At 40.2% G+C, this 27,980-nt stretch overlaps 1 protein-coding gene across 1 annotated transcript; it reads right to left on the bottom strand.

Annotated features, from left to right (window-relative positions):
- Positions 1–452: 452 nt before the first annotated feature.
- On the bottom strand, positions 453–27,285 carry RNF4 (ring finger protein 4). Its single transcript, XM_050948136.1, has 8 exons — positions 25,363–27,285; positions 23,008–23,170; positions 22,346–22,466; positions 21,171–21,250; positions 18,309–18,318; positions 12,159–12,321; positions 4,052–4,100; positions 453–3,411 (listed from the first exon to the last, which is right to left on the bottom strand). Exons 2-8 carry the CDS (start codon positions 23,065–23,067, stop codon positions 3,262–3,264), a joined length of 633 nt encoding a protein of 210 aa, XP_050804093.1. The 5' UTR covers positions 23,068–23,170; positions 25,363–27,285; the 3' UTR covers positions 453–3,261.
- Positions 27,286–27,980: the final 695 nt, after the last annotated feature.

The raw sequence follows: 27,980 nt of genomic DNA on the forward strand, positions 1-27,980 counted from the left end.
AGGTGACCAGAGTAACAAAACCAAATAAAGATTTGAGAAGAACAGTTGTGTTTTTGCAGTACTGTGCCCCTTAATTTTGTAAGTTTAGGCAAGAGGGTGTGCTTTTTCAATTAAAAATTCAACTCCCTCATACATGCCTCTTGTCCTTTCCTTTCTTATCCTCCTCATTCCCTTCCGCTTGACAGTTTGTATTTAAAAAATTTACATTGCAAGGTATACATTTCATTATGTGCTGAACAGGTAACATCGGCACTGAATTGTTTAGTTATCCTATTAGGCTTCCAAGCCTTAAAATCTTTTGTATTGTACACTCAAGTATTAGACAGACTAAGAGAAATGTTGACCAAAAGAAGTAAGAAATTGAAACCTTTGGGATTTAGGAATATGCAATCAATTTCCCCCCCTCCCCAAATTATAATATAAGTTGACTAAAATAAATGGAGTACTTCTGATTGGACAAATTAATAGTTTTATTTCCATCTGTTAATGAATTATTTGCCTACCCAGCAGAGTCCAAAGTAGATCTGACATACAGATATGAACACAATTAAATACAGGAAAATTTGAACTATACACAATGACAAGTGAAAAACATACATTTACATAATCAAAAAAATCTTTATATTATCAATCAGTTCTTGCAAATTTCATAAGCTATACTGAGCCACTGCCTTTACTGGAAATTAAAATATATCTATTTCAAGTTTTTTAAAATTATAATGCAACTTTAACATTTGCCATTTTGATATTGAGAGTTTAAAATTTGTTTTCAAGTACACAAAATGTGGCACTTAATAAGGACCACAAAAGTTAAAAACTTTTGTTGTGAATATTCTACAGTTTGTGGTAGCTAAAGTCCAAGTAAGTTTATATATTGATATGCAAGCTATAAAGAGATATTTACATGGTGGAAATGTGCAAAAAAAACCACAATTCAAACTAAGGCTAGTACTCAAATTAAAGATGTAGGGACATGCTACTCAACCACAACCCCAGACTTAATCCTTTACATTTATATGCTCTTATTGCCTTCCTGGTACACAGTAATTTAAGTATGATGGCTCAGATATGAGAGCCATTTACCTTAATTTATAAATTATTGGGAGGTTTTAATAGTCGAGTGTATGTGGCCCTAAATTACTACACAGTGTCATGGTGGGCTGCTTTTTCTGCATGTGACAGATGCTTCTGAATAATTTTAAGAGAATAAAGTTCTTGCTCAGTCTGTCTTCCAAGACATGCAAAGAAAAAAGAAAAAAAAAAGTTTTTTTCTATAAACAAAAGATAAAGAAATTACTTGCATTGTCATGAAAATATTTTAGGTAAGTCTTCATTCAGCACTAGGTTTAAATAATTCAGTGCAAGTGAGAGCAATTACTGGCAATTATATCCTCTTAATACATAGAGAGTATTGCCAGGGTGCATAAGTTGCAGTACAGCAGGCTTTTCCATGTAATGCAATCTCTGATTATATAAGGATGAGAGTAGCGCAAGGATTACATTTCTCCATGGTAAGTCACCATATTGCTACATAAAGGCCATATTCTGCACAACATTGTGTATTCTTGGATAGACACCTCTTCAAAGTTTAAATGGCTAATTAGAGCAGCTTCTTTAATTTAAAAACAATCAATTCTCCCACTGGTGGAGTAGTAAGATAATATTACGTATGTGTTAATTACATACCTCTTGAAATTCTGTTTTCAGAAGTCTTGGGGGGGGGGGGGAAGGGAAGGGTAAAAAAATCTGAAAAATTTATTCTAAAACAGCATTCAAAGTAGCTGGCAGTTTATTTTTGTTCATGTTTCACAGATTAGCCTTCAGTTATTATATTGTATTGTATCGTGGAACAAAACATTGGCCCAAGTGTAAGGTATGTACAGAGATCATAGAAAACTGATGTTAACATCTTGCCCACATATAGAAGTATTACCGTTAAATGCATCAATTCACCCAGGCACCATATCTCCTTGTAATTTTGTGCTGAAATAAAAATTCTATTGAATAGCACTCAGCAGTCAGTCCTGAAAATAAATGACAAACTGGCTAACGGTGCAGATTCAGATGCAGCTTTTTGAAAAAAACATGCACCTGACCAAAATGTTTAGTTTAAAAGAGCTATACAAGCTTTATTGCACATTTTAATCCTCAAGACAATGAGTGACCAATTAGACTGCACTTGTTCAGCATTCCTACCCCAACATCAATACCAAGCCAGTGACTGAAGCCTAAATTAAATATATTTAAGATTAAACAGACCAGTGTACTGTTAGCACTGTATATGCCTAAAACCTTTCAGTATAGAAGCAGAATACACAGCAAAGTGAATGTACTGAACTTTAAACATTACACTAGGTATGCTTTAGAGAGGACCAAGATTTGTCTAGTCTGGTATTCAGTTGATGAAAACCTTTTTATAAACAGCATGTCCAGAGAAAAGGCATAAATTTACTGCTCAGCTATATTTATAGGGAAACACTGAACAGTATTAAAGTAAGAAATCTCACCACAGATTAGGAAACACTTCAATACTGGGATTCAAATCAAATAATTCTTGGGCAGTTACAATATACCAGAAACGAAATACTTTCACATTATGGAAGCTGTAATTTGGTGATCTACTCTACACCTCAGAGCCCGTTAAGTATACGTCTGCAAGAATTCCAGTTAAAGAAAGATTATTGGCTGGCTAACAGCATATTTGTTCAATGCATTACCCTGGTACACAATTTAATATTGCATTAAGTTTTTGCCTGGCACAGAACTCATTCTATTTGGACAAACTGCACTGCAGGTAAAACTACATGCAGAATGCTCTCCAATAATTTGCTGCCTGCCACCCTCATCATGATAAGATTCAAATGAAAGCATTTATACATATTGTAGGCAATGTAACTTTATGGGGGGGGGGGCGGGGAAGGGGCAGGAGTAATTAAAAACATTTGAGAAATAAAAAAAATCCAGAACTCATGTTCAAGCACTTCAAAAGAAGTAAAAGGAAACAGATCAGCTGCTTCATTGGTGACACATACCAACCTGTGTTTGCAGACCTTCAAGAACTTTTAACACGAACAAGCTACTTTTGACAGTATGACTGGACCATAAGAAAGCTGTTTAGATATGCACAAGTTAATTCTCCAAAAATCCATCTTACAACAACTGGGTGGGCAACCTGTTGCTCCTTTAATCTTCAAGGCATCACAAATGCATGACATTTTCATCAAGATCCAGTTGAGGTTGTCCTGAGAAGAATTCAAGTGCTTATATATAAATTGGATGGTACTGTTTGTGATTGAGTTTTTTCCTACAAGTTGGGCAAGAGTTAGCATTTCTAAGGGAGTCACGGAGGCACTGACTACAGAAGACATGGCCGCATTTGGTTGACACGATAAGTCGTCCACTTTGTATAATCTGAAAGAGAAGAAACTATAAAAGCTGAAGTCTATGAGAAAGGCTTTGCACAAGAGCAATATTGATTACATAACACAACTGTGTAAGAGCAAATCTTCGCAATCCATAATATTCGGTGACTTTAGCACTGTTTATTCAAGACTTATCATGGAAATATATATTGTCATCACCTGGCTTTCAGGAGCAAGCTACCCTTAAATATACTGCCAGATATGATGCTTTTATGACATATGGCTCAACATATCAATTACCATTTAAATACTTGCAAAATTTAGCAATTCACAATCTTAGTCACTAAGAGCAGTCAGTGAGGTACTGTTGTTTAGTAGCATGTTTGTCACAACTTGAGAATGGAAGAGTCTTCTAATGCAGGTAGTAAAGGAATATTAGAAATTGAAATATTCTACATCATCATCATCATCTATTCTTCTATTAAGGAAACTGAATATCCTACAAAAGATCCTGGAGAAGATGCTATCACCCTTATGCACTGACATAAAAACTAAGGTTTTCTCTAATGCGTACAATAGTTTGACTCTCCAAATACAACTAGCTAACAAGTGTAGTGATTCTGTACCTCACATTTTAATTCTTCCTTCAGTGGAACAAAAAATATTGTAGACAAGGTGTAAGTTCTTACCTCTGAGTATCCATCCATGCAAATTGGACAACTAACGGTACCTGAAGGCCTAAAAAACCCCCAAAACAATATGTTAGTTCCATTATGCACTGGAAGCTTCAGACAATAATATCTGGCTGTTTTGTGTCCTTGTGTTTGCCTCAGGCAAGAGCCTCTTCTCTTCCTCAGACTCGAGGAACTAGGCTTTCGGCCAACTTCTATTATGCTGAATCAAACACTCACCTTGGGCATGCTCATGTTAGACTCTCAATTTATTACACTAACGAGATTAGGGTCTCCTACACCTCACAGGAGAAGGCCCTTATTTTCATTCACCCTTTTCATGTTTACTATTTCTTCCCCCTCATCCTCACTATAATTGGCCTAATAACAAAGTAGTAACTTTTGAAAATAGTGGTAACTTACAGCACTGTACAGGTTACATGTAGCACATAGAAAGGCAAGGCAGTCTCCAGAAGCTTTTTGGAACAGAGTTCACAATTCTAAGAACCAGCTGTTCCTTGCAGAAGCATATTGTAACAGGTTATCTGAACTACTCCAAGTTCTTTCATTTTAGAACAGCACGCAAACATTTCAACTCCAAATCCCTCTCCTGGCTGAGGCTCATCACATCATTTTGTAAACCAAGCAACAAAAACCACAAACTATTAGATAAGAAATAAGCAAAGAGAAGGGAGACAGAGGGAAGGTGGGTGCTCATGAACTTACTGAGTATGAATTGAGAGATCATGGAGAGCACAATGAAGCCCGCTTGAAAATTTTATTTATTGTTTATTTCAAGCTCTGTTGAGTTTCCCTTTAACATTCTCCACTGCAGATATTTTTACTAGTGGCTGGACTGCTGAAGTTGATGGCAGTGATAAAATGCTAGAATACAGGCACCACTCTAGGTGGATAAAAACTGATTTTAAAAAATGGATTTTTTAAAATGTAAACACTGGTATATTTTTAAAAACAAATTTAAAATTAAATTTGAAATGAATACAATCTATGTTAAGGCCTAAACTTCTTAGAATCATTTATATTAAATGCAAAAATTAATATTAAGCAGTACGTTTCCTGCCAAGTTTTAAGGAAGTTAACCATTGCACTGGTGGAAGCTACTGGCCAAACATCTGAAATCAGTGTTTGTTGAAGTGCTAAGCCAGCTTTTGACAGCACCTCAACCTCTTCTGCAAGTGCAGAGACTTTGTCATTTCAGTTTATTCAGCTAGTTCACTTTAGTGACTAATTCATTCAAAGTTCAGAAAGCAATTGGGAGTGGTAAAAGCAGAAAATCTTGTTTTCTTCTTCCAATCTTCGAATAAAAAAAAAAAGTAGGTGAGAGGAGGCTTCTACTAGTTCTAAAAAATCTTCCAGGACATGCTGAAGTGAACAGATTGTGTCTGTAGTTGGTGACCAGAAACATACTTCCCCCTTTGTTTAAATAAATCAGTTAAATTTTACATGTAGAACAAGCTGATAAATATGCTGGATAAATTACCTTACATAAGAAAAAAGTTTAACCAACATTTTAAATCCTATTTTTGTGCATTCTGAATTGAGTTTGAATTTCTATCCAGAGATGGACACAAATCACAACTAACAACTTAGACATCATTCACCATTTTCTAACAATAAAAAAAATTTTCAAAAGGAAAATAGAGAATCTGTATAAAAGTATAGTTAAGCTATAACTAATTACTTAAACATGCATACAGTATTTCCTCTGGGTAAGCAAAAAAAAAAGAAACACCAAAATTAGTGTCAAGGCTATATTTCATTTCAAATAATATTTTAAGGGTTACCAACTAATGAGAAAAAGCAAGCACAAAGTACAAGTGCAAAAAACACAATTACAATAGATTTAAAATCAAGACTTCCTACTCGCTGATATAAATCACTGATTTTAATCAGGATTCATATCAATCCATCCTGACCACACTCCAGGACCATTTATGTCATTAGTACCCAGCTTCATAGAAGATTGATAGCTCCAGGATGGCAGAACACAGAAGCATTCAGATATGCACGTCTCATGTCCATTATATCTACACTTCGACACAAGATGGTCGGTTTCAAGTAAGCCACATTATTGTCTTGCATAGGAAATTAAAAAAAGAAGTGATCCAAAATAAACTGGGAAAATAAGTTAAAATAAAAAATGTACAATTTCTGATTAACACCAAATATTCTGTCCTAGGAAGGGATTTCTCCCTATGCTACTGACCTCTGTATATTGCTTCAGCAGTGCACAGGGCTTCAGAAGTGCATCACTTGGGGTGGGAGAGAACTGAACAAGCACAAAAACCATCTACAACAACCACAGGCCCTACTCAGCCTCCCAGCAAGTTCCAGAAAAGGGGCTATGGCAGGGACAGGAGGAGGAATGGCAGAGATGGTGTGATGGAGTTTCCAGGGTGAAAGAAGTATGCCGTGCCTTTTGCGAGTTATTCACCACAATTCATCTCGCTTTATATGTGGAAATCCTCAGCAAAAGTGTATATGGATGTAAGCTACTTGAGAGAAAGCTAGAATAGTGGATATGTACATTAGCTTTGTCTTGAGTCAGAGTTTAAATGCTCGTTTCATGGTCTTATTCCATTAAGCAATGATCAAGCTATCTACTATCCCAAATAAGGTAAACCCAAATAAGCTCTGGTGACCAACAGATTCCAGTAGTTGGGGGGAGCCAAGTTTTTAAGTCAGAAGTGACATTTTGGCATTTATAAGTTTGCACAATGGTTACTTACAGCAAATGTAGTTTCCCCTTGCTTCAGTGAGCACTGAATTTGCGTCGCACAGAAAGCTAGATGCTGATCCTCAGAAAGTTTGAATTCACTTCATTGGCAGTGTTCAGACATATCTAACACTATCATTCCTTCAGGATTAATTTGAGGGGGCTGCCCAATCAGCTTCCTGCTTAATAATTGTACCACTTGAGGAGCTCAGGCCTGTTATGTGCTGCCTGAGCTACTGCCTTCAAACAAAAAAGGAGTTTTTAGACTTCAAGCTATTTTATGCCTCTTACCTACAGCTTCCATCTGCAGATCTCTGTGCCAAAGAAGTGTTAAAAGCAGTAATGTGCAGATTAGATATTTATATAGGTGAGGGGAAAAGGAAGAAATATGTAATACAGAATTGAAGTCTGCACTAGATTTAGTAGAATAACTGGATGCTGGAATATTCCTTCTACATGAAAATGTTGTGCCTGAATTTGGTGATTGGGAGTCTCTAGAATTTGAAGTCCACAACAAAGACTGGCCATTCTACCTGGCAAGTTTAGTGAAGAGAGCGCTCTCAGAGAAAAAAAGATGAAAGGGATCCCTCTGACTTTTGGGGAAAACCTAGAGAAAGAGGTCATATGAAGATGGCTAGCTAGCTCAATTATCAAAAAAAAAAAAATTAAATGTCTCTGTAGGTTTTAAATTTAGAAGTATCAGGGGAAGACGAGAGGGCTGCTTAATCTTGAAATCATCTGGCACCCTCATTCTCCCAAAAGAAGGGGATAAGAGGAATCAGTAAGCATTTAAAAAGCTCTGCAGGATGAAGGATCCTTTTTGCATTTGTGGACATGGAAAGGGATTTATTTTCAAATTACATGGAAAGCCTGTGATAGTGTAATTATATTTCTATTATACACTGAAGTTTGTATTATAATCTTGGCATATTCTAATCAAAGAAGGAAGGAAAATGACTATAGCTAAATTGTATTTCATTAATTATTGAACATTTGCTTAATTCAGCAATTCAAATTGGGATTCTGATGGTAGACAGATGACTAGATTCAGTCTCAGGGCTGTAATTACATTAAATGATTCTAGTGATAAACTGTGTACCCTTTGGGAACATTTACCTTGGGGTAAAACAAGGAATATGTATAGCTAATCATTGTATGAATTATGCTTGTACATGGGTTCTTATAGAACTATCTGAAGCAATCTCATTGAGAATGGGCAAGATCCCAGAAGGTGGGAGAAGGAAAATATAGTATATATATATTTTTTTTTTAAGAGGACCTGCAGAGTTATAGCCTAGTCAGCCTAACCTGGGTATTTGGGAAAAAAATACTGGCACAAATTAAACAAGTCTATTTATAAACACCCGGAGTATAATGCGGTTTTAAGAATAGCCAGCATGGATCTGTCAAGCACAAATCATGCCAAACCAACCTAATAAAACAACACTGGTCTACAATTTTTGAGAAGTAGTCTGCTTCAGAGATAAAATGTGGTATTTATTATGTATTTTGACGTGCTGAATTCAAATATGACAATTAAAACAACTGCTTGGCTACTGTTCCTAAGATATTTAAGTTTTTACATTTTATGTCTATGTATATTGTGTAGATAGTAGAGTTTTAATCAAATTGTAAACCTAGGTCTTTTCATGTGTTTATGGTTGCTTTACATGATAATATTTCACCTGTCCTGTTTATGTAACACTTTAAAAATCAGCAAAATGGTTATATAAATAAAATTTATTATGAAACAAAAGGCAAAAAACTATTATGTACATAGTTTAGTCCTATTCAGTGTCTACTCGGCGCTTCTTGGCTTGTCTCTTGTATTCATTAAATGGAGCATCTCTTGTCACTGTCAAGCAATAGTCTGCAAGCATTGATGGGCTCCATTTGCCCCGACAGTGTTTCTCCATTGTTGCAACGTCCTGGTGAAATCGCTCGCCGTGCTCGTCGCTCACTGCTCCGCAGTTTGGTGGAAAAAAATCTAGATGAGAGTGCAAAAAATGTATCTTTAGTGACATGTTGCAACCAAGGTTTTTGTATGCCTTGAGGAGGTTTTCCACCACCACCAACCTGTAGTTGTCTGCCTTGTTGTTTCCGAGAAAATTTATTGCCACTAACTGGTAGGCTTTCCATGCCGTCTTTTCCTTGCCACGCAGTGCATGGTCAAATGCATCATCTCGAAGAAGTTCACGAATCTGAGGACCAACAAAGACATCTTCCTTTATCTTAGCTTCACTTAACCTTGGAAATTTTCCATGGAGGTACTTGAAAGCTGCTTGTGTTTTGTCAATGTCCTTGACAAAGTTCTTCATCAGACCCAGCTTGATGTGTAACGGTGGTAACAAAATCTTCCTTGATTCAACAAGTGGTGGATGCTGAACACTTTTCCTCCCAGGCTCCAATGACTGTTGGAGTGGCCAATCTTTCTTGATGTAGTGGGAATCTCTTGCACGACTATCCTACTCGCAGAGAAAACAGCAGTACTTTGTGTATCCAGTCTGCAGACCAAGCAAGAGAGCAACAACCTTCAAATCACCACAAAGCTGTCACTGATGTTGGTCATAGTTTATGCACCTCAAAAGTTGTTTCATGTTGTCAAAGGTTTCCTTCATATGGACTGCATGACCAACTGGAATTGATGGCAAAACATTGCCATTATGCCGCAAAACAGCTTTAAGACTCGTCTTCAATGAATCAATGAACAGTCTCCACTCGTCTGGATCGTGAACGATGTTGAGGGCTGCCATCACACCATCGATGTTGTTGCAGGCTACAAGATCACTTTCCATGAAGAAGAATGGGACAAGATCCTTTTGACGGTCATGGAAACCCTAACATCACCTACCAGGAGATTCCACTGCTGTAGTCTGGAGCCCAACAGCTCTGCCTTACTCTTAGGTAGTTCCAAATCCCTGACAAGGTCATTCAGTTCACCTTGTGTTATGAGCTGTGGTTCAGAGGAGGAGGATGGGAGAAAATGTGGGTCCTGTGACATTGATGGTTCAGGACCAGAAGTTTCATCCTCTTCCTCGTCTGACTCAAGTGAGAATGATTCTGGTGCATCAGGAACAGGCAGTCCTTCTCCGTGGGGTACTGGGCGTATAGCTGATGGAATGTTTGGATAATGCACAGTCCACTTTTTCTTCCTAGACACAACTTTCCCAACTAGAGGCACCATGCAGAAGTAACAATTGCTGGTATGATCTGTTGGCTCTCTCCAAATCATTGGCACTGCAAAAAGGCATAGATTTCCTTTTCCTGTTCAACCACTGGCAAAGATTTGTTGCACAAGTGTTGCAGCATGTGTGAGGCCCACCTCTTGTCCCGATCTCCAATTTTGCAGCCAAAATAAAGGTGATAGGCTCTCTTAACCATAGTGGTTATACTGCGCTTTTGTGATGCACAAGTCACTTCGCCACAAACGTAGCAGAAGTTATTTGCACTGTTCACACAAGTACAAGGCATCTCTGCTCACTCTGGCTAAACAGAAATGTGTCCCTTTGCAAGATCAAACACTGACAAATAAGAGAGCACGACACTATGATTTCTAGAGCTGATATAGGGCAATTTGTTCAGCAGAGTGATGTAAGCTTCGTTATGATTGCATCATCCATGACTTCTAGGAATAACATGATGCAATTCATATCATGTATGACGCAATACCAGCTTCAGATTGCATCATTCATTGTTTTGCCTAAAAAGCAAGTACTGTCCAAACCCAGTCATAGATTTATTCATAGATCCAGTCAAAGATGTATTTTAGTCATTTCTGGTTTAAATTGAGATCCCTTCCCTTTATAACTCACTTCTCCGCCGCCATTCCCAAGTCAAGGGTCGTATATACTGACCCAATAGCATATCTTGAAAACTAGAGCCAATCAACAATTTTAAGCATCATTTTCGTTCTCAGTGACCCAGAATTAGTAAAGTTGGACTACATTTATTTCAGAAGCATTTTGGCTGTAGAGCAGTGTAACAGGAGATATACCAATCTCCTAGAACTGGAAAGGACCTTGAAAGGTCATCGAATCCAGCACCCTGCCTTCACTAGCAGGACCAAGTACTGATTTTTGCCCCAGATCCTTAAGTGGCCCCCTCAAAGATTAAACTCATGACCCTGGGTTTAGCAGGCCAATGCTCAAACCACTGAGCTGTCCCTCCCCCCCATTTTCCTTCTATGAGAAGTGCAGTGGATATGAGGAAGCAGTTTAAGTGACGCATCTTGATATTGGTAAAGCTTTTGATCTAGTCCCACACAACATTCTTATAAGCCAACTACAGAAATGTGATCTACGTGAAATTACTATAAGGTGGGTGCACAACTGGCTGAAAGACCATACTCAGTAGTGATCAATAGTAGACTGTCAGACTAGGAGGGTCTATCTAGTGAGGTTCTGGAGGGGTTAGTCTTGAGAGCAGAACTATTCAATATTTTATTAATGACTTGGATAATGGAGTGGAGAGTATACTTATAAAATTTGCAGAGGATGCCAAGCTGGGAGGAGTTGCAAGCACTTGGGAGAACAGGATTAGTGGGCAAAATGACAGTGAGAAATTGAACTCATCAGAAATCAACATAATGAAATTCAATAAAAGATAAGAACCAAGTGCTACAATTAGGATGGAGAAATCAAATGCACAGCTACAAAATGGGTAATAATTGGCTACCTGGTAGTACTGCAGAAAAGATCTGGGGTTTATAGTGGATTACAAATTGAATGAGCCAACAATGTGATGCAGTTGAAAAAAGGCTAATATTCTGGGTTGTATTAAGACATGGGAGGCAACTGTCCCACTCTATTCAGCACAGCTGAGCCTCAAATGGAAGTACTGTATCTAGTTTTGGCCGCCGTACTTGACAAAAATGAGAAGAAATTGGAGAGACTTCAGAGGAGAGCTATACAAATGATAAAAGATTTAGAAGAAAAATCTTGGTGGGTATTCTCATTTCCTGTAGGACACCAGTGAAAATAGTTACCTACCTCACTCTGGTCCTTGAGCTTTGTATGAAAGAAAAAAGCTGTATGTTACGATTTGTGGCTTTTGATTAGCATTTCCTCTTGCCATGCCTCTGAACTGTCTCTTCAGTGGACTTTTAATCCAAAAAATAAACCAGGTATCATTGTCTCAATATTTAAATATATTGTTCCATTTTTTCCTTATTTCAATAGCAGCTTTAATATTCCCATTCTTACATAAAGGAGAAGATATGAAGCTTCAGAATAGGTTAACAGTGTCAAAAAGGAGATTCTAAGCCACATACATGATGCTACCTCACTTCTCCTTTTCAGTATGACAAGGTTTGATTTTTTTTTTTTTTTTTAAACACACATATAAATATTACACTTTACTTGTCTACGGGAGGTTGCATAGGGTACATACCTTGAACTTGCAGTTTCATCCTCCAGTGTTCCTAATTCTCCAGACACCTTGTTTGTTACGTATACATCATTATCTCTTGATTCATCTTCATCATCACTACTTAATACACAGCTGTCAGACTGCTGTTGGCTTCTTAACCCTAGATTTCTCTCACGTTGATTCTCTACAATTTAATTTTGTTAAATTAGGTGTATTTCCAGGATTTTATAATGTTATTTCTGCAATGTATTAAATATGCAGTTATATGACTATTTAGTTTAACTATTTAAAAGCAAGTTTACTGTGAAACTTAACACTTCCAGCTACCCCAAGAAATACATAGTTGTATATTAAAACAGAATTTAGCCTAATTGCTAATTTGTTCTTATTCCCACTAGAAGAACAGATATTAATCTTAAGCCTTTTCTACATTGGTAGATATACCTTCACAATTATGCCAGTACTACTGTAGTTATACCAATGTATTATGCAGCTCAATTCCCCATATAGACAAGTCCTTAGATATGGCATCCTGTCACACATGAGCAGTTACTGTAAATAAATTAAAGTGTTCTGGGGGAAGAGGCGGGGCTAACTCTACAACTATCACAGCAAAGTAAGGGATAAGCAATGAAAGAGTTTGGATAGCAGCATGCAGGTGGCTTTTTTAAAAACAGCATAACAAATCAGGAGTGGATGAGAACCTTGCCAATCACATAAACCTATATCTAGGCTATTCGCTCCAGTATTCAGTTGCAGCTCTTAAGAATTATCCATATGCACCACAGAGACTTAGGTCACCGAGTTTAAGATATACTACAGATGCTGCTGGTAGTGATGCTGCCCAATGCTTTCCTTTATAGATCTTATTTTCAGTTGTTTACACTGCCAAACTAACCATTTGGGCTGAATTTCCCCATTCTGTGTGTCTGATTTTGGATTAATATTTTAGAAAATTTCACCAAAACAGTTTGACTATTTCTGAAAACAGGTTAGGGAACAGTACCTTAAAGATTAAAAAAAATATACACAGTTTCACTGAGAAACTCTATTGCCTTCATGCTTTGGAGCAGGGTACTGAACCTCCCACAGTGAAGTGTATGAGCGTGTGTGTTTGGTCACTGGTGTCAGCAATTTGGCTTTTGCAGCTCAAATACACCAAATTTGTCCAATGTATAAACTGAAAAAGTCCGTTTGTACATGCTTAGCAGAAGCTTGTTAGAGTTGGTACCAGAACTCTCAGAAGTTTCCATATAAACTAACCATACTTTATGACTAAGGCTAAGAGTCTGTCACAGATTCCATGACCTCCATGACTTCTGCAGCGGCAGATGCAGCTGGCCTGGGGCTGCCTGAGCTGCTCAGGCAGCCCCTGGGTCAGTTGCACTAGTGGTTGTCTTTGGCGACCGCCTCACCACCACCCCTAGCAGGGGGAGTTTCAGTGTGAGAGGGGGCGCTCAGGGGTGTGGGATGGGCCATGGGAGGGGGTGAAGGCTCTGAGCAGTGCTTACCTTGGGGAGCTCCCCGCAAGCCGCGACACATCCCCTCCCTCAGCTCCTAGCTCTGCATGCTGCATCCATCCATAGGCACCACCCCTGCAGCTCCTGGCCAATGGGAGCTGCAGAACCAGCACTTGGGGAAGGGGCAGCATGCAGAGCTAGGAGCTGAGGGACAGACATGTTGCTGCTTCCGGGGGAACCGTGAGGAGTTGGGTAGGGAGTCTGCCATCCCCATCAACCCCCACCCAGGGTCCTGCCTGTTCCCCAATAAACACCCACAGCACCCACTGGATCACTCCAGAGCACCCGTGGCACACCCTAGGCTGCCCCCCCCCCCATGCTTTAGTCAGGGGTATATAGTACAAGTCATGAACAGATCACAGGCAATTAATTTTTGTTTACTGCCCATGACCTCTCCATGAGTTGTACTAAAAATACCTGTGACTAAAACGTAGCCTTTTTCATGACCACACAGCTCCAATGTGCTAACTGAACTTCCCATAAGCCACCTGCAGAATTCTGTATTGTGGATCTAATAAATTCTGTATTGTAGATCTACCCTGCTAATGATACAGTTAGGGACCATACTGGTCCCTAAAAATGTAATTTTCTTGTTTGCTTTTTAAAATGTAGAAAATGACACAAAAATGTCAAAAGAATGACAATGTTACAAAGTCAAGTGCTCAACAGTTAGGAAATGCCAGAATAAAAGTGTAACCTTAATTCAGTCTCCTTCTGCGCATGCATTATGATGCAGTCTTTATTACGATCACAAGCTTTTTCCATAGCATGTCTGCCTCATTCAGTGCACAGGAAAAACTGTGCTCACTGAATGAGCAGCTATTCAATATTTATTTTTTACATCCATCATAACATCTTATTTATGACACCCCCTTCAGATCTTGTCCTAGATACAAAATGCTAAGTTTCGTCATGGCCTTCTTCCATGATGCTTATCAGTGTAGTATCTGTGTACTTTACAAATGTTAATGAATTTGTTTTCACCACACCTCTGTGAGGTAAGATGGTATTATTGACCCTATCTAACAGGAATCAAGGAAAAGATAAATTAAGCTCAAGTGCATCCACTAATTTTAGATAAGAACATAAGAACAGCTATACTGGGGCAGACAAAAAGATCCATCTAGCCCAGTATCCTGTCTTGAGATAGTGGCCAATGACAGGTGCCCCAGAGGGAATGAACAGAACAGGCAATCATCAAGTGATCCATCCCGTTGCCCATTCCCAGCTTCTGGCAAACAGAGGCTAGGGACACCATCCCTGCCCATCCTGGCTAATAGCCATTGATGGACCTACCCTCCAGGAATTTATCTAGTTCTTTTTTGAACCCTGTTATAGTCTTGGCTCTAATGTCTTCTGGCAAAGAGTTCCACAGGTTGACTGTGCGTTCTGTGAAAAAATAACTTTCCTTTGTTTGTTTTAAGCCCGCTGCCTATTAATTTTATTTGGTGACCCCTAGTCCTTGTGTTAGGAGGCAGAGTAAATAACACTTCCTTATTTACTCTTTCTACACCAGTCATGATTTTATAGCTGTCATATCCCCCTTAGTTGTCTCTTTTCCAAGCTGAGAAGTCCAAGTCTTACTAATCTCTCCTCATATGGCAGCCATTCTGTACCCCTAATCATTTTTGTTGCCCTTTTCTGAACTTTTTCCAGTATATCTTTTTTGAGATGGGGCGACCACATCAGCACACAGTATTCAAGATGTGGGCATATTATGGATTCATATAGAGGCAATACGATATCTATCCCTTTCCTAATGATTCCCAACATTCTGTTCGTTTTTTGACTGCCACTGCACACTGAGTGGATGTTTTCAGAGAACTATTCACAATGACTCCACGATCCCTTTCTTGAGTGGTCACAGCTAATTTAGACCCCATCATTGTATATGTATAGCTAGGATTATGTTTTTCAATGTGCATTACTTTGTATTTATCAACATTTAATTTCATCTGCCATTTTGTTGCCCAGTCACACAGTTCTGAGAGACCCTTTTGTAGCTCTTTGCAATCTGCCAGGGATGTAACTATCTTGTCCAGTTTTGTATCATCTGCAAGTTTTGCCAATTCGCTGTTTACCGCTTTTTCCAGCAAGAGAGTCCTGTGGCACCTTATAGACTAACAAATGCACCGGAGCACAAGCTTTTGTGGGTGAAATCTTATGCTCCAATATATTTGTTAGTCTACAAGGTGCCACAAGACTCTGTTGCTTTCTACAGAGCCAGACTAACATGGCTACCTCTGATACTTGACACCTTTTTCCAGATCATTTACGAATATGTTGAATAGGACTGGGCCCAGTACAAACCCCTGAGAGACACCACTATTTATGTCTCTCCATTCTGAAAAAAATGGACCATTTATTCCTACCTTTTGTTTATCATCTTTTAAAGACTTACCAATCCATGAAAGGACCTTCCCTCTTATCCCATGACTGCTTACTTTGCTTAAAGCCTTTGGCGAAGGACCCTGTCAAAGGCTTTTTAAAAATCCAAGTACACTATATCCACTGGATCCCCCTTGGCCACATGCTTGTTGACCCCCTCAAAGAATTCCAGCAGATCGGTGAGGCATGATTTCTCCTTACAAAAATCATGTTGACTCTTCCCCAACAAATTATGTTCAACAGTATTGCTCTTTACTATAGTTTCAACTAGTTTGCCCAGTACAGAAGTCAGGCTTACCAGCCTGTAATTGCCGGGATTACCTCTAGAGCCCTTTTTTAAAAATTGGTGTCACATTAGCTATCGTCCAGTCATTTGGTACAGAAGCTAATTTAAACGACAGGTTACAGACTACAGTTAGTAGTCCTGCAATTTTACATTTGAGTTCCTTCAGAACTCTTGGGTGAATATCATCTGGTCCTAGTGACTTGTTGTTTAATTTATTAATTTGTTCCAAAACCTTCTCTAATGACACTTTAATCTGGGACAGTTCCTCAGATTTGCCACCTAAAAAGAATGGCTCAGGTTTGGACAATCTCCCTCAACTGTCAAGACCAATGCAAAGAATTCATTTAGTTTCGCCTCAGTGGCCTTAATTGTCCTTGAGTGCTCCTCTAGCATCTCAATTGTCCAGAGGCCCCGCTGGTTGTTTAGCAGGCTTCCTGCTTCTGATGTACTTCAAAAAAGTTTTCTATTACTTTGAGTCTTTGGCTAGCTGTTCTTCAAATTGTTTTTTGGCCTTCCTAATTATATTTTTACACTTCGTTTGCCAGAGAGTTTATGCTCCTTTCTATTTTCCTCACTAGGTTTTAACTTCCACTTTTTAAAGGATGCCTTTTTGCCTCTCACTGCTTCCTCTTACTTTGTTTAGCCACAGTGGCTCTTTTCTGGTTCTCTTACTATGTTTTTTAATTTGGGGTATACATTTAAGTTGAGCCTCTATTATGGTGTCTTTAAAAAGTTTCCATGCAGCTTGCAGGGATATTACTTTTGGTGCTGTACCTTTTAATTTCTGTTTAACTAATCTCATTGGTTGGATACCCAACTTGAGGCACTAGGACCTGATTTTTCAGACTATTCAGTATTTTATAGCACTGGGTATATTCAGAATAGAGGTTCCACTGTCTTCAGTTGCAGCTAGAGTATTTAGCACATCCACAAGTCAGGCCTCAACTATCACAAGTTGAGTATTAATGGCCACCTTTGGAAAGTTTTGGTTTAAGTAAATTCCACAGGACCAGATAAAGATAAAAAGAGAATCAAATTATCCAGTGCAGTATTCAGGGCCATAAATTAGATTATCCTCACTCCCTGCAGTCTTCTGCCTCATTCACTACACACTGTTCAATTTCTGAAAAGGGTGGGGTGGGGGGGGAGAAGAGGAGAGGCAAAGGTCCAACAGACAACAGCATAATTCACCACATAACTTAGATTTGTTCCCATGCACTATCATTCAGTGCACTGAATGAGACAGTTCTGTGGGAAATATAATGTGATAGTTTTCAATTACTTGATCAAAATACCTGTGAACCAGGGGAGTGAAGTAAGATTGGACAACTGTAATTTTGGCATTTCCTGACTTTGCAACCTTAATGTTCTTTTAAGTTTTGTTTTTGTAATATATGGAGTCTTGGAATGATCATTTCTCTGTAAAGGCTTTAATAGAAACCCATAGTATTGTCCCACCACATATACACAAGCCAAGGGACTGTAAAGTCTTATTGGAGGGAGCATTTGAGATTTTGGCAAAGTTCTGCTTTATTGCAGATCAACAAATTAGACTTTGTATCTTCAAGTTTATTCTACATTCTCAAACTACATCCACTACCATGTGTGGTAAGTGTTGAGAATTGTATCAAGGGTCAATGACCACATTGGGATTATTTCATGAAATAAGTGCTGACACAGAACATTAAATCTTCAGATGCTGTATTAAATAGTAGTATAAACACAGGGAGCGTTTCCTAAGCATGAGTGTGTTGATTACTAGTAATTAAAAGCAATAAGTTTGATTTGGTTTCACTGACTAGTTTAGTTTGACACTGTAAGCAATATATACCTGAAGACGAACGAGTGAGACAATTTTAAAGGGAGGCTAGTGGAAAGCATATTCTTGCTAGCAAGGTGTGCACATACCATACAATGCATTACAAAATGGTCACAATTCTGTTATCAGCCGGGAATACGTGAAACAAGACTACTCACCTTCAACAATCTTGTATTAACATGAGGGAGAGAAGAGAAAAAAAAACAATCAACTCTGTTGTGCACATATGCATTATGGACAAACATCTTATGTTCGTTCTTATTTGTTTGTAGCTGTATAAGCAGAGCCAGGAGGCATGAGGCAGAGCAATAATTGTGTGTATTGCTGGAAACGTGTCACTAACTCTGCAAGTCAAGCTAATGGTGTTGGTCATGCACCTTCATGGAAGATAACAAAAAATCCTGTTGTGACTTAACAGTTCATCATGGTACTACAGTAACACATGCAAGCCATCATTTTAAAATCAGTACTGTAGTTTGTTTTAAGTTGCAATTCTCAGTCAACATTAGGATAAAAAGTCGATAAATTTAGAACCTCTTCAAAAAAGGGATCATTTTCCTCAGAGGACTTGTGTGGGATTTTCAGAACTACTGTATATACGTGATCATAAGGCAGTTTGTTTATAAGCTGACTCCTCCAAGACATACGTAAAAATGGAAAATTTTTATAAACTGTTCATAAGCTGGCCTGTAATTCAGGGGTCAGAAAATTTTGGCTCCCGGGCCATCAGGATAAGCCGCTGGCCAGCGGAGATGGTTTGTTTACCTAGAGCGTCTGCAGGCAGAGGTGTAAACCTAAGTAAACAAAGTGTCCCAGCGTGCCAGCTGCTTACCCTGACAGGCTGGGACAGCAACTGGTGGGGATTTTTTTTTGGGGGGGGTAGGGGGCAAGAGAAGCTGGCAGTCAGGGGAGTAACCTCTGTGACCACCCCCCACAACCCCACCCCTAGCTCAGGACTCCCACATTGTCTGCATCCCAACCCTTCCCACCTTGTCTCTGACCTAGCTGGAGCTGCTCTGGCAGGCTGGGCAGCACTGCCGCAGCCTGCTCTGGCGAGCCAGACCAGGAGGCACGGCCTCAGCACGTTCCAGCAGTTGGGCCAGGTGGCATGGCTGCAGAGGGTTCCGGGGGCATGGCCACAGCCTGCTTTTCGGGGGGGGGGGGGGGGGGGGAAGGACTGAATGGTACCACTGCAGCCTGTCAGCCCTGGACCTTCACCAGTTTCTGAGGCTGGGGGAAGAGCAGCGTGGCCAGAAGTGGCAAGACTCTGGCCCTGCCTCTTCCTTTCTGGCTGTGCTGCCTCTCCGTGCTCTCTCTGTTGCAGGGGAGGAGCTATGTCCCACCTCTCCCTCTCTATACCCCTTCATAAGTCGACCCCCTTTATTGGTGCTTCCTTTTTTTTACTAAAAAAAAATATTCAGCTTATGAATGAGTATATACACTACTTCATTGACCTATCTACTTCTCTTGAAGTCAAGAGGAACTTTACCACTTACATCAATAGGAGCAGAAATAGGACAATGCTGAGTACTTTTGAACATCCTACCCTTGTATCTCGTTCATCTGATGGCATTTTTTTCTGTGCAGTTTGGCTGCATCTATATAGTGTACTATACAGGGCCGCCCAGAGGATTCAGGAGGCCTGGAGTCTTCGGCAGTGAGGGCTCCCCCCCGCCACTGAAGACCCGGAGCGGAAGAAGCTTCGGGAGCCAGGGCCCCGTGAGAGTTTTCCAGGGCCCCGGAGTGAGTGAAGGACCCCGCTCCAGGGGCCCTGGAAAAAAAAACAAAAAAAAACACAAAAAAACCCCAACAACTCTCATGGGGGCCCCTGCAGGGCCCAGGGCAATTTGCCCCACTTGCCCCGCCCCCCCCAGGCTGCTCTGGTACTGTCGCAAGTGTTTCTCAGTACTCAATTAAAACTGAGTGTTGTATCATGAAACGGCTTCTGTGCAATTATTACTGAATTTTGGGCTTTAACACTTCTGTTGTAGTAAACTCTTTTCCCATATCTATATAGGTGAGCTTTTGTCTGTCACATCATACTACAAAAAATATAGTCAATTAAAAAAATATAAAAGCCATAAAGTTCAGAATATGGACTAAAACTGACACCTCAAAAATGGCAGTTCACAAGTCAGATGAACACCTGACTTGTGAATGTGCATCAACTAGGACACTTGTGTAGGTGTAAGAATAAGGACCAATGAGCTGAACTTTACGAATCCATTTTAAAGTTTTGGTCTGCCATCTCTTTTCATTATGTTCTCAATTCTTGTCAGACCGACATTCGATATATCCATTTTGTTTGATGCACATATCTTGAAACGATAGTAGAAAATCCATTTCAGTAAAAATAATTATTCATCAACATCTTAAACCCATAATCTTGCACATTTCTTTACTTAAAGCATGTTATCAATATGTCCTTTCAGAAAGTCCTGACTATCCTCCACAAGTGCCTGACACAGTAGTGAAGCATGTTTCCTGTAAGCGTTACTTTCAATCTAGCACTGGCAGTACTCTGTTATTGATTAGAAACATGCACCAACGGCAGTGATTATTTAGAACTATGTGTTCAAGAACAAGAAATGGGCAGTTTTCAGTTATTTAGAACCTTTTTAAAAAAAAAATAAAAAGCTGCATGACCTCAAAGGGCTACCATATGCTATCATTTAAGCACAGATGAAATCTATGCTTAAAGATGGACATTATTGTCTCTAGTTTACATTTTTACATGACATTTCACCAAGATACTTCTCAAAGAGTGCACTGGTATAATCCCAGAAAATTTCCCTGTAACAGGTTCTAGTCTCCAAGGCTGTGGGAGATGCTATTGTTTAGCAAATAATGGCTGCCGGGTTTACCTACACTGTCAATGCATTACCTTTATCCAGACCACTTTGATAACATGGTCTGGGATATCTAGTTGTGGCTTCAGTTGCCTTCCAAGTTCTAACCTCTAAGAAGCATTAACCTCATTTGAGCAGAGTATTTGGATAAGTGCACCAATAGCTACTTACCACAACTGAATCATTGTGAGTTAGATCAACTACTACAGGTTCAGAAGATTCACATGTGAGATCTACTACTTCTTCACCAGCTTAAAAATACAATGATAAGAGTCAAGATCATGCATGTAGAGTTGTATAAACACCTGCCATTCCACAACAAGGTTCAGGCATGAACTTTTAGAATGCTACCATTTACTAAATGCTGATAGTTTGTGTTCCCTCCCCACCCCTCTCCTTTAAGGCAGACATTGAACACATCTCAAGCTCTCAGCCTTCATTAAAATGCTAGGCGAGTTAATGCTACTATTGTGTGTTTTGATTTGCAGCAATAGAAAAAACTGCAGCAGTTGTTCTCACCTCCCACCTCATGCACATACTTCATTTTCTTAAACTTTGTGAGATAACTTGTGTGAGGTAAGTATCAATATAACTGAATGTATTACTTTAGTAAGGGGGAGGGATAGCTCAATGGTTTGAGCACTGGCCTGCTACACCCAGGGTTACGAGTTCAATCCTTAAGGTGGCCATTTAGGGATCTGTGGCAAAAATTCATCTGGGGATTGGTCCTGCTTTGAGCAGGGGATTGGACTAGATGACCTTCTGAGGTCCCTTCCAACCTTGATATTCTGTGAATGTTATCATGGAGGTTCCAGACTTCAGTCTCTTACCTGGCAGCCTAAATTTGGCCTCCAGGACTTCTCTCTGCTATCCTTCCCTATGTCATAGGTACATTCAGAAGGCATATAAAAAGCCTTTACATTTCTAACCCTGTTGTGCTACTTTTTTTGAGAAAAAAGTTGTCTGAAGGCCTTTATCTTGAAGAGTCTAAAGCTTGAATAATAGCACAGCAAATTTCTACCCATCCTCTAAATTGTTTAGGATTAGGAAGTTAAACCAATGTTCTGTACTGGCTATCCTTCAATGAGCATTCCCTGCTCCTCCCACCCTTTAAGAACTGGATTCTGAAGCTTTACTTTGATACCAGTACAAGTACATCTGAACAGCAGGAGGCAGGAGAGTGGAGGTGTGTGTGGGGCGGTGGGGTTGGAAGATAGGGAGACCGCAGGCAGAAGTGGGGGGTAGTCCCCCCAACCCCAAACCCATAATCTGCCTCTGCATGTGAACTGGGCTCCCAACACTCCAGAAGCAAATTTTTTCCCATTATTATTATTTTAAAAGCTTACCACTTTCTTCAAGTTCTATTGGCTCTGCTTCTGAAGCCATTTCTGTAGCTGAAGCTACCAGTCTGTTTCGTTTTCGAGTTTGCCTAGAATTGATGGCTCCTCCACGACGTTTTCTTTGCGTCTAAGAGAAAAAATAATGTTTGTTTTTTAAAGCTAGTATTAATGCAGACCTGATCTTTAGAGACAGAATGTTTTTAATTGCTGCCAACTGAAAGACTAAAGCATACATGTTTTTGTACGGATTCATTTCAAAATCTGTATTGAAATGCCAAAGTAAAGGCATCACCACAATGCTTCTTCTCATTTGGCTCAGGCAGGAAAGGTGCTTTCTGTGATCACTGGTGATCAAGAGGGCTATTTCACGATTACATCAACTGTTAGATTCAAACTGACTACTTCTGTTAGTTTGGACAAAAACAGGACTACTCCCAACGTTAAGGGTTTTTTTTTTTTGAAGTAATACTAACAATAGCTAGAGACATTAATCAGGACAGAATATGGGATTACATGGCATCTCAATTTACTTGTATTACAATCTCTATTTTCTCCAGGTTGTTCAGACCACATATGATGATTTGAAATGGCACAAGTGGCTACAAGTCTAAAAGTGATAAAGAACGAGATAATCAGTTATGTATTTACTTCATTAAGAAAATACTTACTGTGCTCATGGTGTTTCTTGAATATAAAATACAGAAAAAAGTAAGAGGTACAGATACCATATACTGCAAGGAGGCTACAATTTTCAACGCCTTATATTTCTTTAGGAAGTATACAATTAAAAGTCCAGATTTTTCAGTATCTTAGAATGTTGCTCTTCCAAACCTATAAAGAAAAGGAGAGGGAAGATTACCTATCTGTAATTCTTGCTCTCTTAAGTACAGCCATCTCTACTGATTCCCATTTTTGGGGTCAATGCTTCCTGCATGAGACTAGTCAGGAACTCCCATAGTTTAGGATTTGAGCCTCTGAGCCATCCAAATGTATGTCTCAAACACTTGCTATGCTGTCCTAATCCCAACACCTATAATCCAATGTCAGTTTATTATTGTACTGGGAAAGAACCTAAAAGCCCAAATGAGGTTTCATTCGAAAGAAGTAGTGGTAACTTAGAAAAATGCATACAAAATTACAGAACCACCAAACTTGAGGGAGGAGTCAGGGTTGGGGACTGTTAATCCGAAACTGACCATCTTCAGCGAGCAAGAATTACAGACAAGTAGTTCTCTTTTCTCCAGGAGATTCTATATATTTGAATCTGGAGATGGGTAACTGAATAGCTATACGTGGGTGTCTCTAAAACAAATGGAACCCAGAAGTTGGAGCTTACAGAAGGAAAGAGAATGAACAGCCTGACCTCAGACATGAAAACAGTAGCATTTCCTTTTTAGTGGGAAGGACTTAAGATACCTCTTTCCGTGCTTTAAAACCACCACCTGAGAAGTAAGCAGGGTGGCTAAACCTCCTGGTTTAAAAAGAAAAGTGGACAGAGATGTTTAACAGACTGCTGGCTAAGACATTTGGGCATCCCTAGATACGGGAATAGATTCCATAACAGAAGCTAAAATTATCTCAATTTAGATGTGTCTTTATGTCAGAACTAAGCAACGCTTCTGTCTGTAAAGATGACATGGCTGCTCTGCCTGTCTCTGGCATGAAGGGGTCTGAACTTGCTGCCAAAGCTGTTCTGCCCCAAAATGTCCTTATTGCTTGGCAGCAGTTCAGCTATTGTTCTTGTAGTAAGAAGTGAATCTATTGCATTACTGTCAAATGAAGTGAGCTAAATGACACTAATCTGTACCAGATTAAGCTCAGTAACCTTGATTCTGGTCCTTCAAGGCCCTAATTGATTCAGACTGCCTTGGAGACTGTATGATGAGCACAGAGGAGCTCAGGAGTGTTTAGGTATGCTGCGGGACATGGTGAGTTGCATCTGGACCAGATGGCACATCCTAGCCCAGGGGTTCTCAAACTGGGGGTTGGGACCCCCAGGAGGTCATGAGGTGATTACATGGGGGGGGTCGCAAGCTGTCACCCTCCACCCCAAACCCTGCTTTGCCTCCAGCATTTATAATGGTGTTAAATATATAAAGTGTTTTTAATGCATAAGGGAGGGGGTCACGATCAGAGGCTTGCTGTGTGACGGGGGTCACCAGTACAAGAGTCTGAGAACCCCTGTCCTAGCCAATTCAACTATATGTAACTGCAGGGTATCATCCAGCTACAGACTGTCTACTTCTTCAGGCCACTAGATTATCTTCTATATCTAGTTGAGATGAGTCCATCTTGTATGCTGAAAAAGCATCTTTACACTCCTTAAAGATGAGGGATAAGCAAAACTGGGATGACATCAGAGAGGAGAACAGCAAAAGCTATCTAGAGTCTTTATTGGTTCCCCATAACTGTAGTAGCTGAGCACCAGACCAAAAATCACAGCTAGTGCAAAAAATCTGATTTCAATCAAGTGGGACTGGGAGCTATCATGAGCCAGTAGCCAGGAGGATCTTCCCGAATACAGTGATCTCTGTCTTTGAGACTGATGACAGCAGGCTGGTGACCAGTGGCTTCAGTCCCCCGATCAGACCCAAGCTCTTGGCAACGCAAGGGGTCGGTCTAGGTGCTCCTGCCGGGGGGCACATGCCTTGGTGGTTCTGCATCAGGCTACTGGCGAGGTTTGCCTCGAATCCTGCTGTTGGTGCCCAAAATCTGGGGACCGAAAAGGGTTCCGCTAAGCCAGCCTCTCTGGCTCTGAGGTGTGACGACCTTGGGCAGGCAAGTGGTGGTGGGACGTCCCTCACGATGGGGAATGGTGTCACTGAGGTGGGGATGTATGCAGAGGTCCCAAGGCGGGTTTACCCCAAGACCTGGGTACTGCTGGAGCCAGTGTGGATGGCACCGAGAGCATCAGAATTGCGTGAAGCTCTGCCTGAGCTGCCTGCATTGACAGCACCTGAAGCTGACAGAGGTCTGTGTCACTATCTAGAGATGCAAGATATAGGATGGGCTGCACCGCTCACCTTGGGCTGGAGCCTGACTTCCAGGGGGTGGGGTGGGGGGGTGGGAGAGGAGTGTTGAACTGCCCAGCATGGGTCTTGGCTTGCCCCCAGCCCTCTCCTTTCTCTTGCAGGATGTAGGAGATCGTCCCCTCGGTCTTCTTCGGGTTCTTGGCTAGAGCCATGCAGGGCGGAATGGTGCCAGCCCATGGATGGTACCAGCTGGACACTCCACACCCATGCTCAGTACTGAGTCAGTGCTCAAAGGCAGTTGTCATGCTCCTTTTTAGTCCTGGGTTTGAAGGACTTTCAAATATGACACTTGTTGCATATGACACTTGTTGCTTATATGCCCTTCACCCAAGTACCTAAGATGACTACTATGGGGATTGCTGATAGGTATGGGCAGCAACTGCAGGGCTTAAAGCCTGGGGAAGGCTTTAAGAACTACTATTAAGGGTAACTAATTCAACTACTAGCTATATACACAACTAAATTACAGGTTCTGCAAAGTTTGCAAGAACGGAGAACAATTAACACTAGTCGAAGCAGCAGACGTTCAAGCACCGTCGCTGGCGGGAAGAAGGAACTGAGGGTGGGGGGAGCAAATGGCACTCCTTGTATCATGCCATGTGGGTGCCACTCCAGAGGGGACCAGAGCTGGTACCTTACAGATACTGCTAAGGGAAAAACTTCCAGCACTGGTGCATGTGGCGAGCACACACTCCTAATACGGAATGAACATGAGCAAGCATTCAAAAGAATAGGTATTGAAGAGTGGTGTGCCTGAGGCACATCTGCAGTTGCCACAGGATCAAATCTGATTACCTTTGGGAATTCCTGCCAAAACTCTCAATGGAAGCAGAGTTGATGACTGTATTATGGAGATGGCTATATCTGAGAAACTGCCATCATATCAGAGTGGGTCAGCACCAACACAAGCCAGCTCAACAGAGTGGAACTCAAAAGGAAACAAGTTCCAAAACCCTATCCTGCCTATATTTTTTAAATCCTCATTACACCAGCTTCTAAACTGACATGTAGAAGATATTTATTCATGCCAGGAGAACTGTAAAGCTTGCACCTGTAAAACTGTAGACAAGCTTAATTAGGAGACATTTAAAGATGAAGCTTCAAAACATAATTTAAAGAATCTTTGTTTGTTATACCTGCAAAGTTCAGATTTGAGCTCAGTTGCTCACTTTCTTCTGAAGTCTCTCTGCAATTATTCGAACTTTTAAGTGTCTTTCAGTTTAGGACTAATAGATTGAAAATAACTACTTGAGTGGATACATTGATATTAGCAAAGGCTTCCAAATACGCACTCAAAAGCGGTTTAAATACAGTTATTTTGAAACTTACTTCAGGAAAAACTAGAAAAAAAACTACTAACTCATACAATAGCACTCTTAGTAGTAATATATATTTCCCTCTGCAAATTTGTGGTTAACAGAATGATAAATAAGAATTCAGTTGCATAAGCTTATAGTTTCCTGTTATGTTTAATGGCAGCTTCTTCACACTGGGTAAGATCTTTTCCCCCCATCCTCTATACAACCTTGATTCAAACAGCAAAGTACCAGAGCCTTACAAACCAAGGATAAAAATGCAGCATTATGATTCATCTTTAGTACTTCACTACTGCTACATAAGTTTTCATAACAGCAAAGTGGAGAAGCATTGCTACAACAGCCAAAGGTTAATTTTCTGGTAAGCGTCTTATTTGATAAAGTTCTCTGAACACAGAACAACAGTATACAGCTTTTCCATTTACGGAAGCAAACCCTACAGTTAAGGTTACATATGGAATCTCATATAATTACAACCCCATTTTCTTTGATAATGTTGAAAAAAATTGTTCTTTGGGGCTACAACTTTTCCTGCTTGGTTATAACCCAGAGATGATTCATTCCAGGAAGTCTGAACTTTTAGCCATCTGAGTTACAGGAAAGAGTGAGAGTGAGAGTGAGAGTGAGAGTGAGAGTGAGTGAGGTGAATGGGTCTTCTGCTTTGAGATATAAGAGATTGTTTTTTGCCCACCAATAACTTACAGGTGGGCAGCAGAGCTCCAAACTTGGCAAGTTTGGAACAGAGTCTCACTGGTATCACTTCCCGTAACACCACCTCCAATATATTTGTCATTCTCTCTCCCTTCTTGTTCCTTCACCCAATCTCTCCCATGACATGCAAGTACCTTGCTTTGAGAGCACTGGGAAAGGTGGGTTCTTGACCACATCTCTCCCCAGCTACAGACATTGACGAAAGCGGTTCCACTGAAGGTGGCTAGAAGCTAAACATAATTAATGGGGAGTTTTCTGCACCTTGGCCAATCATATCAATAGCTGTGATCATGATGGTTATGAAGTGGCCAGAGTGCTGAGAGCATAAAAAGAGTTACAGCTGAAAAAAGCCAGTTACAGTTTGCCAGAAGGAGTAGAGCATTCAAGTCTATATATTCCTTGCACAAATTCAAAAAGCCATTTTGGAGTCCTGCCTGATTAGGCTGCTCCCAAAACAATCTGCATAATCTCTCGGAAGGCTATGGCCTCTCCCTCACTAGGGCATGGGTAACTCACAAAAAAGAGCTGGTTTGTGCACAGTTTTGCTGTTTGATGCTGAATATTAGAATTTCAAGCTTTGTC

Source organism: Gopherus flavomarginatus, chromosome 3, assembly GCF_025201925.1.
Source record: "Gopherus flavomarginatus isolate rGopFla2 chromosome 3, rGopFla2.mat.asm, whole genome shotgun sequence".
Taxonomy (NCBI): domain Eukaryota; kingdom Metazoa; phylum Chordata; order Testudines; family Testudinidae; genus Gopherus; species Gopherus flavomarginatus.